The 15,755-nt window shown below is 43.9% G+C and overlaps 2 protein-coding genes across 2 annotated transcripts in view; one reads left to right on the top strand and one right to left on the bottom strand.

Annotated features, from left to right (window-relative positions):
• The window catches only part of IL17RA (interleukin 17 receptor A), a 71,800-nt gene extending 64,542 nt beyond the window's left edge, over positions 1 to 7,258 (top strand). Inside the window, exon 12 of the mRNA XM_077468873.1 lies at positions 745 to 7,258. Coding sequence (XP_077324999.1) covers positions 745 to 2,159 — 1,415 coding nt within the window. The 3' untranslated portion in view covers positions 2,160 to 7,258. The remainder of the gene's footprint in view (positions 1 to 744) is intronic.
• A 3,250-nt stretch (positions 7,259 to 10,508) lies between these two features.
• On the bottom strand, positions 10,509 to 14,698 carry TMEM121B (transmembrane protein 121B). Its single transcript, XM_077468874.1, has one exon. It carries the CDS (start codon positions 14,562 to 14,564, stop codon positions 13,566 to 13,568), a length of 999 nt encoding a protein of 332 aa, XP_077325000.1. The 5' UTR covers positions 14,565 to 14,698; the 3' UTR covers positions 10,509 to 13,565.
• Between the last annotated feature and the right edge of the window lie 1,057 nt (positions 14,699 to 15,755).

Raw genomic sequence — 15,755 nt, 5'->3', positions numbered from 1 at the left:
TAAAAATAAGTCACAGGAGAATTGCTTTAATATACACATATTGTATAATGGTGTGTTTAATTTGGTGCTTTTTTTTTTTCTTAAATATAATGATTTGAGACACATTCAGGAACCAGCCAATGGCTGGTTCCTGAATGTGTCTTGGATAGTTCTTCTGGGATATTGCACTGTACGAAAGATTTGGTTTGCTATTCTTTTCACATATAATGCTTTGAAAAACAAAAAGCAGGAAAATATATTCATATAGTCTATATAATGCTGAATCTTGTGTTTGGAGTTTTCCAGTAAAAGGCATGCCTAGACTTTTAATTTCTTTTGGGCACACTAAATAGTTTAAACTATATAGACACGCCTCCAAATTTTTGAGTTCAGGTGCCCAAAGCCATCTGACTATATACATGGTTTGACTAGTTTGGTGTGGACAGTCAAGTGACCTGCACAGAGCACTGGCCTCATCCTACTGAACACCTCCGCAAAGTTGATTGTGGCCAGGTCTTCTAATCCAACATCAGTGTATTGCCTACCAAATGGGCACAAATTCCCACACACTTTAAAATCTTATGGAAAGCTTTCCCAAAAGTGTGGAGATATGTTAATGACCATGGTTTTGAAATTTGATGTCCAAGATGATCATAGAGGTGTAATGATCATGTGTCTACATAGTTTAAATCTAGATTGCAAGTCTCATAGTTAAGTCTTTTTTCTATGTTCACTTTTGCTGATATTCCCTTTTCTCCTCCACAGAGAAAGTCAAACCAAATCTACCAGATATTCCCATTCCTTCTCCAACCATAAAGAAGGTGTGGTTGGTGTACTCCGCAGATCATGAACACTACATTGAAGTGGTGATCAGGCTGGCCGATTTTATGCGATTAGCGTGGGGCTTGGATGTGGTACTAGACCGCCTTCATGTTCTTGAAATGAGCACGATTGGTCCCATGGCTTGGTTGGCCCGCCAAAAAGACGACATAGAGAAAAGAAATGGGACAATTCTAATCCTTTGTTCCAGAGGTGTGCAAGAGAAGTGGAAGGCAATGCAGAATGTTAGGGAGCAAAGGATGACTTTGAGGGAGGACCGAGAACATCCAATAGAGGACCTCTTCACCCCTGCCCTATCACTTATTCTCCCAGACTTCCAGAAAGCAATGCCCTATGATCGCTATGTGGTAGCATACTTCAGTAGCATCTCCACTCCAGCAGACATACCCTCACCATTGGAAATTTGCCCAAAATATTCATTGACTGAAAACCTGCAAGGACTTTTCTTCCGGATCCAGAGACAAGAGCAACACCAACCACATGTACAGCTAACTGTCAGCCATGAGGAACATCCAAGCTACCAACATTTAGTAAAGACAATGGAGAGATGCAGGGAATGGCAGGAATGTAACTTGCTTTGGTTTGAAAAAGAGTGCTTGTTGGTACCAGTTGAGGATACAGAAGACACAGAGGAGGAAGAGGATATGGATGAAAATCTCACCCACAAACTCTACCCATTGATTTGCCACCCTGAAACCTCAGTCTCTATGTTGGAACCACTTATTTCGATGCCAGATCTAGTAAAGGTTTTAGATCCTACAATTGTGATGGGAGCTTCAAGCACTCAAGTTGAACCTTGCCTGTCTAATATTGAACCGTTAGTGTCAGTTGTACAACCATTTGTTCAAGAAGTAACATCAGCAGTAGTCTGCATTCAAGAACCACGCTTGATAGGAGAAGCTCCATCCCTTGGAGAACTCAAAGGTCTACTTAGACAAGATGTTTCTATCCAATCGGACCAGGGTGTCCTGTCTATAGAACAGCTCATTGAAGCCCAAGAAAGGTTTTTCCAGAATTCCTTGGAGGATCCAAATTTGTCCTCTTCCATGAAATTTATGGATGCTCAAGGTCAAGATTTGGTGAACCCCATTTATGATATGGCTAGAGATCAGGCAGTTAAAGCTGGTGAGCAGTTCCATGAGATTTTGCTTGATGGTCAGTTAGCTACCCCTGCAGTGGACCCTGGTACAGGTTTGCCTGATAGGCATTCGGTACAACTTGCAGATCAAGGATACAGCACATGGAACCCATATGAGGTGGACTTAAAAGCAATACAGGTGGAGTCATTAAAACTCTTTCTGCAAAATGAGGGGGGCTTACAGAACTTCGAACAAGTATGAAAAAAGACTTGGATAGCCAATGAGGCCAGCTGATGCAATTTCACCTGTTCCTGGAGAATGAAGGGGCCACCACCTTTAAAGGAGACTGTTTCAAACATTTTAAAAGTGCCTAAATTAACCTTTTGTAATGTAGTTTTTATATAGAAGTATTGAAACCATGAATAGTTTGTAAAAGAACTTTCACTACATCCGCATTCAGAGCCTTAGTCCTTAGTGTCTGGTTGGTTCTTTCCCATGCAGCCATCTCTGCCTGGTACTACATGAAGTGATGAGGTTGTAAATGTCTGTTCTTTACTTTATCACTGCTTTGTGAGTAGGGTTACCACCTGTCCGGGATTCATCTGGACAGTCCAGGTTTTGAATCCTTTGTCCGGGTTTCAGGCGGACTGAAATCTGGACACATTATTCAGTTTGAACTGTGGCTCCCCAAGTAACCAAGATAGTCACACACACATCTGTTGCCGTCGGTGAGCTGCGGGCGGCTGTCTGGGGACAGGTTTGGCATCGTTGGGCAGCAGGGCAGTGATGTCAGCAAGAGCAGTTTGACCACACCTACTGTTAGCTGCTGCATGCTATGCGCACCACATTACTCTCCTAAAGTATGGGTTTGGCTTGAAAAAAGGTGGCAACCCTATATGTGAGAGATTGTATTCAGGCCACAGAAGTTTAGCAGCTGTGCAAGCCCATGGGTAGGACTTAAATGTAGGGAGAAAGAGGTTCAGGAACACTGCTGTTTCATGCCATATCTGGGTAAGGAGGATGGAATTCTTCTAGAGTGAGAGATTATACAAGCCTGTGGAGCCATTCACTTGTAACTATGAAGGAGGCCAAAGAGGAAACTTGATAAACCCAGGGAAAGGGTAGTAAACACCCTTCAAAGACCCAGCTCACAAAATACTGTCCTAATTTTTATATATTTTTTGCACCCCCCCCCCCCCCCCCAATCTCCTTCATAGACAGGATAATAAAACACAGCACACTACCTTGGGCATTATTATTATACATGACTTGTATAACGCCAACAGTTTGCACATTGACTACATTGTAAGCCCTCCCTTATTTTGTAAAGCAAACAGGTATGGCGGTGTTCCTTCTGACATACCACTCCATTCTGCAGTTAATCTTGCTGTTAAAAAACTTTCTAAAATTACAACTAGAACTTTCTATTAGGGCCATCTGCTTGGCATGCAGATCTTTCATTGAGCTGTACAGGCCACCAGTGGAGGATTGGCAGAGTAGCGGGGGTGACTGAGAATCTTGTGGCTCCTGCCCCCATGCTCCCTTTGGTTCTGGTGCTGGAGAAGGAAAAAGCAGCTTCAGATTCTAAAGATTGTATTTTACTGCTCTACAAAACTGTTTACTATTATTTTATTTTATTTTCTTTTTTTGCAGAGCATGTATTATTATTAGTCATTTCAATTAAGGAGCTTACACTCCTTCCCACAAAGATCTATGAAGTCTTTAGGACCAGTTCGGCTAGACACTAATTAACCCTCTGTTATGTTTCTGCATTATGGGAGAAGACTGGAGCACCCAGAGGAAGACCAGATGAACTCTGGCTGAACATGCAATGTACGGCAAGGTTATTTTCCCTTGCAACTTCATACCATACTTTGGCATGGAATTGCAAAAAATTTTCTTTTTTAAAAAGAGAAGTATGGCCAAAGTTTTGATAGTTATGCTTCACTTGTGGGTCACAGGAGTGCACTTACCTGTGACCTAGAGAAAGCCAAGAGCTTCGTCTGCTGTCAACTGAGCCGCTCCAGTCTCTGGAAGGACTCTGACAATGCTGACCTGCTGAGAAAATGAGCCAGCTGCTTCAGCTCCTTCCCCCCAAAAAATTAACTAATGCCATTGAACAACAGATTACCTCACCCATGTGGCACAGTACCCAGGCAACAGCTTATATTAATTTCGAACAACTAAGTATGCAGTATACTGTATGCAGCCTCTGAAGGACACACATTGCTGACCTCAGTGGCAGTATGTCCATAAAGGGCACAGGAGCACTGACCCCTCTATCCTGCACCCGTCAATCTCCCATAGATAGATTCATGCAGTGCATGAATCTATATTATAGCTGCTGCCATCTCCTGTGCATGTGTCTGGCCCCGGCGCTTGATGGGCACAGTGGCTGCGCTTTGTGGCAGTGTTTGATGGGCACAGTGGCAGTGTTTGATGGGCACAGTGGTGGCAATTTATGGGTACAGTGGCTGCGTTTGATGGCACAGTGGCTTGCTGTATGCAGCTGCGTGTGTCGGGACAGGGCTGGACTTGCTGGGCCCGGACGGCTTAACAGTAAACTTACATTCCTCATCCTAATGCTTCAATAATAACGGTACCATGGTTGTTATGGTGTCAGGATGATTGAAGCGCATTATTTCTATCATTACATTGTTATAGAAAATGAAATAGTTCAACTCACCATAATGCAGAACCAGTGGGAGCCCCGAGTGTGTCACTTGCCACCATCACCTGCCACAAGTTGCGGATTGTCCACTTGCCACATCACCTGCTACAAGTTGCGGATTGTCATTTTCCTGCTAAGGTGGGGAATGGGGATTGTCACTTCCTGTGTCCCAGTCTTAGTCAGGCAGCAGAGAGATGATGTAATCTCTCTGCTACTTGCATAGTGAGTGAGGGCGAAACTGCAACCCTCTGATTGGCCACCCGCCGAGCATCCCCCTCCGCTTTCTCACCCGCCTGCCGAGCCACCTCCGCTCGCACAGTGCGAGCGCAGAGCGGATGGGCAGCGTGGCAACTCACCCGCCGCCTGCACTGCACGTCGACTCACCTGCCGCCTGCACTGCAGGCATCTCACCCGCTGCCCGCACTGCACGCCGACTCACCGGGACCCACATGGCTGCGGGCCCCTTATCGCCCACGTGGGTCACTATGGCGGTAGTTCCGCCACTGCTAGTACGTTATGCTACTGTCTTGCAGATATTTTTGTTTTGTTTTGGGGGGGGCTTCTTTCTGGCGGTTTACTAAAACTTTAATATTCTTTACAGCCAGGGCTGGTACCTGCACCAGATGGAACATGAAAAACCTCCCAGCTCTGTCAGTGAAGATAGGCAAATGGTCCCAATATATTTTTAGTGAGGAGGGGTGGAATAGGGGGATTTTTCTAAACCTTTTCACCCACAATACAATCCGATTTTGGATATACTGCACAGATATGAATCACTATATATTGTGCTGTTCATGACCCTCATGTTGCATAGTTTTGGTAAATATAAGTCCATTGTGCAATCACATTGTAACATCATCTTAAAACTGTGCCTACCCTGCATCTGAATTTCTCTTTCTCGAAGGGAGTTGCTTAAAGTAGTAGAACTAAAGGAAAACCTTTGTGTTCATTTTGCAAAGAGTGATCGATTAGAGGAGAGCTGTAAACTCCTGTCATGTATGTCCCATTGGAAAGATTTCCCTTCATTTCCTGTCCCATAGCCAAACCAGGAAGTGAGAGGAAATCCTTCAAAAGTGAGGGATCCCCATTTGTCACCAAAATGTGTGTCCCCTTTAGAAGATGTTTCCAGTTGTGTGACAACCCAAAATTTGTGATTTTCTTTAACTCTCAGTGATCATGATAAACGGGACCAACAGAGAGGGTGAATCTCCCTAACAGTGGCACAGACAGCAATAAAAAACTTTAGGGCTTGGTCATATGCGTTGCAGCCTTGTTGCTGAAAAGCGATTTGTGGTGAATTGCTTTTCATAAGCATTTGACAGGCGGGGAAAAGGCAATGTGTTGTTTCCTTACCGCCTGTATTAACCTTTAAAATGCTGACCCATTTATGCTGCAATAACATGCATGTTTTTAGTGAGCGCTGTTTTTATTTAAATGACATGCATTGCACAAGTTTGCATTCGTGGCCTCATTCACTTAAATGCCATTCAGCTTTTGCTACAGGACATGTACAACCCATGTACTTGTTCAAGCAGGCAATCGGGGGGAGGTTAAACCACTACCTGATTTTCTTTTGCATTTAGTTAAGCTGGCCATACAATAATTGAATGAAAACAGATGGCCCCATTCCCTGGTTCGCACACTTGATGTGAATGAGGGGAATGCTATTGTGTTCTGACAGCAGAGGAGTCTTCCCCACTGTCAGAACACTGATCAGTGTTGCAGGCTATAACCAGCGGCACTGATCATTAGGGAAAAGTCTGATAGGCTGGTTGTACAGAAGTCAGTCAGTAGATCGACCTCTGTACAACCAGCCTGCCCATACAGAGATCAAAGTCCCTGCTGAACTGGCTGAATTTGATATATAGCCGTCTTTATACTTTAAAGTGTTACTAAACCCACAACAGCAAAAAATCTGTATATGTAGTAACGCATGCTTGTTATACTCACTGTGGAACTAAGGGGTTAATCCTCTGCATTGCGTAAAAAGGCTGTTAGATCCTGTCTTCTCTGATCCTCCCCTTCTTTCAGAGTCCTCAACCCATCTCCTGATAGAACAGAGCCTTGGGGGGCAAGCTGCACATGCTCCGTTTGGTGTGTATTGCTAGAGAGATTTTTCTTTATTTTTTTTCTTGGGAGAGTGCATGTGTTCAGCATAGCTCCAATGTCAGCACTGTCCAGACAGAGGGTCAGGGGTCCTGCAGCCTCATAGGACAATCATAGGAGAGTGAAAACTCCTCCTACAAGCGGTAACCAGTGCTCTGCTGGACACTGATATAAGTCATACGACTGCTCTAACTGCTGATAAAAGTTGTCTGTACTGTGGGAGACCAGATATAGTGAATGCAGGGTCCTGGGTTTACTAACACTTTAAGTGCAATTAGTGCCCTGATCCTTTGTGTCCACAATTGGCAGTCACTTTAGCATTTAATTCTCCCTTCAAAACAAATTGTATTTTTTTTAAATCATTTTAATTGTAACATTGTTGCCTTATAGCTCCTGTGCAAAATGTGATGTTGTGTATGATTTTTTTTTTACAGTCATTTATAAGATTATTATGTTTTCTTTACAAAAGTGAACACACTGCGCTGTCTTCATTTCTTGCATCTCTGTGTCTAAACCTTTTGCGATTATATATGCATATAAACAAATATTTAAATGTTATTAAAGCCAAACTTCAGGCATGTCAGAGAGCTGTTTTACCTGCCAAAGGATTTGTATTTCTGCCAATCCACTTAAAGCGGAGGTCCACCCTAAAATACACTCCTAGGTCTATGTGATCCCCCCTTCCCTAAACGCTATGTAACCCCCTTACCTTTCAGCTGTCTTCCTCCGTTTTTTTTATATTTCAATTTTTCTGTCCCAGTGAATTGCGGAAAGGGGAGGAGCCGATGCGGAAAGGGGCGGGGCTTAATCGGCAGGTCACTTGTTCCGGTCTGCCGCATGGGCTCCTGGGATCTTTTTTTTTTTTCCCAGGAGTCTGTGAGATCTAGGAGTCTAGAGATCTCGCGCGAGTCATAGAAGGGAAGTGACGTCTTTGTATCATTGTTTATCTCCGTTGCCATGACAACGGGGTGGGACTTCCGACGAGAACACCCGTTGTCATGGCAACCGGAGCTGTTGACGGCGCTCGATATTGCGCTTACTGCGCATGCGCGAGATCTTTTATAGATCGGGCGGTGCATGCTGGTCATTTAGCATCACACACTCCCGGAAGAGGATGCCTGTGGGCTTCACATGCCCACAGGCAAAATGGAAACCGTCAGGAGACGGTTTTATAAAGTCATTTATGAGGAGACAAAGGCATGCTGCTGATGGCAGAAACAACAGAAGTAAGTGTTAGCCTTCTTAATAATATTGATTTTCACTATGCCTAAAAAAAAAAAACGTTAGAAACGGTGGAATCCCGCTTTAAGCCATGTACACGCGACCGGATTTTTCAACGAACTAGGTCCAACAGTCTTCCCAACGGACTTTCGGCGGAGTTCTGACGGACTTTCTGAATGAATGGACTTGGCCACACACAATCACACCAAAGTCTGACGGATTCGAACTTGATGATGTACGACCAGACTAGAATAAGAAAGTTCATAGCCAGTAGCCAATAGCTGCCCTAGCATTGGCTTTTGTCCGTCAGACTAGCAACACGCGAATGGATTTCTCGATAGGAACTGGGTCCGGCAGAGCTCCGGCAAAAAAAAATTGGAAGCATGTTCTATTTCTAAAGTCCGTCAGATTTTTGGACAGCAAAGGTCCAATGGAGCCCACACACAATCGAATTGTCCGACGGATTCGTTCCGTCAGACCTTTGCTGTCGAAAAGTCCGGTCGTGTGTACACTGCATTAGATTTACAAAGCTCTGCCACACAGCTGTCTGGCAGGGGAGGGGATCAGATATTTCTCTATTGTAGTTCCACTTTCACTTACAGGTCTCATTGTGAATCAGCCTGTGAATGGACAGTGAAGGAGAAGCAGCAGACTGATGAGCTCATCTCTCTTCTCTCCCCTACTATTGACAGAATCCTTGCGCTGCAATACACTTGATTGACTCCTTGTGCTGCTTCTCCCTTTCCTAATCAGAGCTGTTTTGTACGGAGACTTCAAAATGAGGATAACAAAGTAAAATGACTCCTTGCAGCCCCCCCCCACAATATATATAGAAAATACTTTATACACAGGATTTTGGTAAGGGTGAGGGTGTCATTGGAGCCTTGGAAAGCTGAGATTTGGGATCCTGATCTTTCCCAGGATTTCATGTTGAGGCCCAGTCACGTCACTGGTGCCTGTGGAAAGCCAGCGTCTAAGGTATTTTTCACCCTTTTATTTTAGTGTTTTTTTAATGATTTTAGTTAATATTTTTATTGCAAAGTGGATTTTTTTTTGAGAAAGGATAGAGTAGGGAATGAATAGAACCGCTGTGCTTTTTATCTGCATCCTTCACTGCCTGTTCTATGTACTTAACCATGAAAGGAAACCTCTTTAAAGTGGGTACAGGTGTGCCTATTGGAAGATTTATTTTTTTGATGTGAACTGTAACATCAAGGCTGGGTTTACACTGCTGCACTGCCCAACATTGCATGTGATTTGCACCGCACTGTGGTGCAAATCACATGCAATGTCTGTGCAATGTGAATTTAGCCATACAGATTTGGACCAAAGTCGTGCAGGACCCTTTTTTTTGGTTCGCACCAGAATGGGATCGCAAGGGTGTTCACGCCAATGCGATCCGATTCCTGTCCATATTGCCAGTTCTCACTGCGATATGTAAAGCGATCTTGAGGTGTCATTAACTTTGTATTGAAACTCCCAGCGGTTTGCATAAGGCAGTGTGAACTGCCTGCAAGTCGGGTGCGATGAGGGAACCAACAGTGGATTTGCAGGGTTTCCTGCATCGCACCAATGTTCACCAGGACAAATAAAGAAGTGAATCTTCGAAGCAGGGACACAAACAAAGGGCAATAGGAAGCTGACTGGAAAGGGGAGGCTGTACTCTTTTGTACTCCACTCAAAATATAAAAAAAATATGGGAAAATGCTGGAAAAAAAAAAGCTGGAAAAATGTGATTTCAAGTTCTGCTTCCATTTAAGATCAGCTTGACACCCTCCTGAGGTCATTTACAATTCACTGACAAATGCACTTGACCTAAGCTGCACCTACCTGCTTCTTTTCTCCTTGTCTTGTAAGAGAAGTAGTCCTGGTGTAATTAAAAGCACATCCACACAGGCCCTTACTCCAAAAGACAGAAAAAAGAACCAAGTCACTTAATTGGGTCTCGTCTAGGCCTGGTCTGATTTCAATAATGTACATTCCGATTGGTCATCAAGGGTTAGTGTGCCCAGAACCTCACTACAGTATGGGGGAATTTTGTGGAGAAACCACATTTTTGTTAAAGAAAAGCAACCATTTAGAAAACAAATTTAAAGAACAATAGCTAGGCCAGCCTTTCTCAACCTTGTTCCACCAGAGAAACCCCCTAAAATAATTTTCAGGTCTTGGGAAACACTTACTAAAGCCAATTTATCAGAGGTCGATGGGAAAAATGTCCCCCTACATTGGTGGTATGTAGGAAGAATGCAAGCAATACTGTGGTCAGAATGCCACACTACAGACAGCTAAAAAGATAATTGGGTCATTGTGCTGGTTTTGCCAAGAAGGTGCTGGTCTTGGAACTATGCAAGCACCATTAGATAGGAAGTCAATAATCCACAGCTCAAGAAATCATTGGCAACCTCTGAAGGAATCTTCAAGAGCCATGGAACCCTAGATTGAAAATGGCTGATCATGGAACCCTAGATTGATGGTGGGTGAATAATCTATGCCAAACGTGGGCAACCAATTTGAAGACCACGGACCATTTCAGCGGGTACACTGTTGTCCAAACAACCTCTCCAGTTCTACACCAATCTTAAAACCATAATCATTACACACAACGCAGTCTGTGAGCTTGACACCATTTAATTACCGTCCACAAAATACAGGTACTGGTCACGCACATGTGAGGTAAAAGTTGCATCAGTAGAAAGATTTTCAGTTTGATTTCGTTCACTAGGTAACCCTTAAACATTTCATTAAGCCATCACTAAACCTCTTCCACCTTTGCTGCTTACTTAAAGTGTAAGTAAACCCCCATATCGTTTTCAGCCAAGGATGCTGCCATCTTTGCCTCTGTTTAATCTACAATTGCCATGATGCTGCACATGTGATCAGTTATGACAGCAGCCATTGGATGGTTTGACAGTTTGGTTGAGAGCACAACCAATGGGAGTGTTACATTTCTGGCATGTATTTTATGGATGGGTTTACTTCAGCTTTAAGGCCTGCAGAACTGTCTTTGATAGCCTATGTTACTGATAGCAACCAATCTGATGTGTTTCAACTATACCAGAATAAACTGGGAGAATTTGATTGGCTGCTATGGGCAGTACTGGTTGCTTGAGATAGTGCTTCTGTCAAACATCTATTAAACAAGGCCCAATTTATCACAGTTGCTGAATTACTTGTCTGCTCTATCCAGTTTAAATAACTACACCTGTGACTTAATCAAACCGATGTCATCTTTGCACACAAAAATAAAGTTTCCACTCTCATGTAACAAGCACTAATATATTCTTAAAAAAAAACTCTTTTTTTTTTTGGAACCCATCACATGCATTGTACAGAGTCCATGACACGGCTACAACCCCAAAAATGCTGGCAACGTATCCAAGCTGCAATTTTGTGTTATTGGCAGTTGATCTTGTGGATTGCTGAGCAGGAGAATGGTGACAGACAGCCCTTGGATAGTGGGAATCGGATACGACATGGGACTCCTGAGTGCCTTGTTGCATTGACAATTGAAGACGGTTTATTAGACCAGCCCTTGACGGGGGTCGCCCTTGAAGGCGATGTTTTTGCAGGATACTTTGTTAGCTTTGTGAGGTCACGACTGACCTTTTCACTTTGACGTCTAAGGTCAGATTATGAGGTAACGAGGAAGTGTTGAGCATCCATTGTGACATCATCATAGAACAAGGCAGCTATTTTTGATTTTGAGCACCATTATGCATCTCTCTCCATTTTGTTTATACTTAGAGGTGGTACACAAATACAAATGTCCTGAACGCTGGCGTTACAAAACGATCCAAATACCAGGAAAAAAAAGTTAAGAAAATTGTTTTCGAAAATACAGATCATTTAGGAAATGGAGACCAGAAGATATCTTAACACTTGATTATGTCTTCTGAAGGTTAACACTTAGATTCCATGCATGTTCAGCTCACTTTGATGACCTGGAGAATGGGGGGCATGGCAGCACCCAATGCACTATTGTGTCGTTTAGGCCCTTCGAGCAATTTAATAATGACAAAACAAACCTCCTTAATTTTCCTCCCTTGAAGGAAAGCTACTGATTTTAAAACCACAGGAAATAATTATTTGCATATTGGAAATTTTATACAGACTTCAATTAATAATGCATTTCACTTCAAGATTCCCCCCCCCCCCCCCACCCACACACACAAATTATATATTCTGAAATAAAACTATCAGGGATTTAAACACCCATATACAATCATTTCTGAACACAATTCTTCCATGTAGTATAATACAATAATTATTGAAACTCATTTATTTATCAAAAATAAGTAAATGAGGAACCTAAAAATCAATGAGAAACCTTTGAACAATTACAGTTTTGATTTACAAATGTTTGTTCATGTCTTCAGCGACTTATGGCAGAGCTGGAGCACTTACAAATGTAATTTTGCATTCACTGACTTGCCAAATAAACATTTGAATTACAAATATATGAACTGTCTTAGTGATTTGTAACTCTGTACAGCCTGCCACACAGCACAACCTGAAGGGTGACAACAATTTCTCTGTTAGAGGTAAGGAATAGAGTAGTGTCACCTCCATACCTGCCTCCTAGACTAGCTGACTGGACAATGGAGAAACAGCATCTCTGAACTGTGCATGCAGAAGAGTTCCCAGTTATATGAAATACATTTCATTATTTTAAAGAAATACTCTTTTCCACGCAAATGTTATTTTTCAATATTGGCTTTAAGTAAAGCCCAACTCCAGGAAATGTGAAAATTCTTCCTTGCAGTAGGACTGTGCCTGCTCCTTTAGGGGGAAATAAAAGCACATTTACTTACCCAATCTTGATGATGTCAGGACCTTTAGACTGCTGGAACATGGCAGAATAGATGCTGCAGGGACTGGTCTAGCCGCATGGAGAATTGGGTAGGTAAAACTTATTTTCTGTGCCCCTTAGACCTAAGAGAGCACTAAACCAGTGCAGCCCCACTGCAAGGGAGAATTTTCAAGTTTACCAGAGTTGGACATTTACCATGATCTGCAAATTAAATTACCCATTTTAATAGCAGAATATCAATTCTGGTGAGCCTAGTAGTAGTTAGTCTCATTCAAATGATTTTCCTTCCTGATGTTGAAGCTGTTGAGGATGCTTACTTGGACAAGTTTCGAAAATATCATCTACATTACAGACCAAGTCCAGTTGAATGTGACATGGAGACTGAGAACCTTCACAAAGATGCTGAAATATATTTCCCAACAGGTGAAGACCACCAGACTTCTCCCTTACCAAACTGTACAACACCAAAAATTATCCTTTAATTTGGCAGTGCCTAACAAAGGAGGTCTATGTATTTATTGTCCGGTTTTTGATACCACCCTGTAAACATCAATTACGTACACAGTAAACAAATCCTGATACTATAATCGTGGAGTTATTTGCAGAGAAAGGAGAACTTCAGGTAAATGCATCACATACAGAATTATCTTTTTTTTAAGGGTTGGATCTTTGAGTTTATCAACACTGGTTTAAAAAAATATTTTTGACACCTGATTTTTTTCTTGTAATAAAAATACCAAATGGTAACGTGTTTTTTCCTTGATGAGACTTGTTGATGTTTTCTTGGCAGTGTTGGCAGTTAAAGTACAAAAAACAAACAAAAAGGGTTCATTGTGGGGGGCCTACGTTCTGTTCAAGTTCAGCTCTGTGCTGTCACGGCCAATGTGTTGACATAGGCGTGAGGCCCCATATCGTTTTCAGAGACACAGTGGCTGAACTGTCCTGGTGGTCGGTCTGCAAGGTCTGGCTCTGGGGTCCTGAGAAGACAGCAGAGCTCCAGGACCTCCAGCCAGCGACAGACCAAAAAAAATACATTTTTCAGCATAAAAACAGAGAAGGGTTGGTTGGGCGAGCTTAGCATCAAGAAGCACCGGACTGCCAGTAGAGGGCCATCCACCATAGTGCCGCAGAGGAGGCGAAGGAAGAGACGACAGCAGCCGGCGGGGGCTACTGAGTCCAGCTCGGACAACCACAGGACTGGTGAAGCCAATGCCACAAAGTATACAGCCAGTAATGGGTAACGGATGAAAGGCATGAGGGGTAGTTTGCCTTCCAGCATGGGTTCCAAGAGGGCATAGCTATCCAGTAGGTCCAAACAGGAGGCCATGAGGTAGCCCGTAGCTCTCTGGTGCTGCCATCCCCGTGGATCGACGCTCAATGAGCGGACTAATGCCCAGAGCAGAGGAACTGAGAGCGAGACTGTAAGCCGGAAACCAGTGCTTCCCAGGGGTACCCCGGCCTCGATCTGATCCAGTATTGGGGTGCAAAGTATCAAGACCACTTTGGGCGTGAAGGCGATAGCATAGATGAGCCAAGCCAGGTGACTATAAGCAAACTGGCCTTTCTTGGGCCTTTGGACTTGACCATAGCCCGAGGAGCTGAGCGAGCCCTGGAACACTCTTTGGCCTCTGCTGTTTTTGGAGTAGAATATCCCCCATCCAGCTACCACCACCAGGTCAGTGGCAATCCAGGAGCACCAGTACAAGTCCGTGCCAGCAATCAGGTAGAGGTCCAGCAGTGCACCCTGAGCCAGCAACAGCAATACAGACAGCATCTTGTAGCAGCCACGCACAGCACAGCCAGGTCCCCCTCGTGGCAGCCTCCCCGGGCCCCCATGTGCAAACTCCCCGGCAGTCATCCCCAGAGTGGAAGAGGTGGAGGATGAGTCCAAGGAGGGGGGGCACGAGGGGGCCACGGGCAGGGGGGAGAGTGGTGGGGGCAGGGTGTCGGATGTTAGTGCTAACTCGAGATGAAATTGGGACACAATAGTGAAGTTCCACCAGGACAGGGGGAAGGGCCCTGGCCCTTTAAATTTGTTCTTTCTTTCAAGGGTCAGGCATGATGGCAAAAACCTAATATAGATGGCAGTTATGGTATGGTACAGCTGGCAAAGAAGCAGGATGTAGCACACTGACAGATGCAGAGGGCATAGAATCTATAGGAAGTGTGACAGCATGTTATCAGGTGCAAGGAGCCTGAAATCTATAAGAGCTGAAATATAGTAATACGCGGGTATAAAAGCTATAGCAGGTTTGACTGAGCAAAGTGGTACAGGATGTATATGACCTTTAGGGTATAGCATTGCATGGTGGCACGTGTTTAAGGTATAGGGAGTGCGAAAGGATATAGTGGTATGGGGGGGGGTCTATATAGGAGTTTTAGGAGGTGGAACAACACTGTGATGTATGCAGGGGCTTAGTATCAATAAGGAGTGAGACCCGGTATATTGATGAGGGGTACATTTGTGATTTATAGGAGGTGTTGTAAGTAGGTTGAGAGATGGGGTTAAAAATATATAGGAGGTGTGATAGGATAGAGTGGTGCAGAGGGTATAGAATCTACAAGAGGTGTGACAGCACAGTGCAAGATACCGGTGGTATAAGATCTACAGTATGTGTGATAGCAGGGTTATGGGTGCAGGAGGTATACAATCTATAGGGGGGGTGAGAGCAGGGTGATGGGTTCAGAAGATATACTATCTATAGGGGGTGTGACAGCAGGGTTATGGGTGCAGGGGGTATAAGAGCTATAGAGGGTGTGATAGCAGGAGGTATAGGATATATAGGGGGTGTCACAGCAGGGTGATGGTTTCATAAGGTATACGATCTATAGGGGGTGTGACAGCAGGGTGATGGGTGTAGGGGTATAGGATCTATAGGGGGTGTGATGGCAGGGTGATGGGTGCAGGGGGTATAGGATCTATATGGGGCGTGACAGCTGGGTGCAGGGGTATAGGATCTATAGGGGGTGTGACAGCTGGGTGCAGGGGTATAGGATCTATAGGGGGTGTGACAGCAGAGTGCGGGGTATAGGATATATAGGGGGTGTG

Source organism: Lithobates pipiens, unplaced genomic scaffold, assembly GCF_037356315.1.
Source record: "Lithobates pipiens isolate NorthernLeopardFrog02 unplaced genomic scaffold, aLitPip1_a1.2 Scaffold_8, whole genome shotgun sequence".
NCBI classification, from domain to species: Eukaryota; Metazoa; Chordata; class Amphibia; order Anura; family Ranidae; genus Lithobates; species Lithobates pipiens.
This window is presented reverse-complemented; position numbering and strand designations above follow the sequence as displayed.

Coding starts and splice junctions, on each gene's coding strand:
- TMEM121B (XM_077468874.1), bottom strand. CDS start 14,564: ATGACTGCCGGGGAGTTTGCACATGGGGGCCCGGGGAGGCTGCCACGA.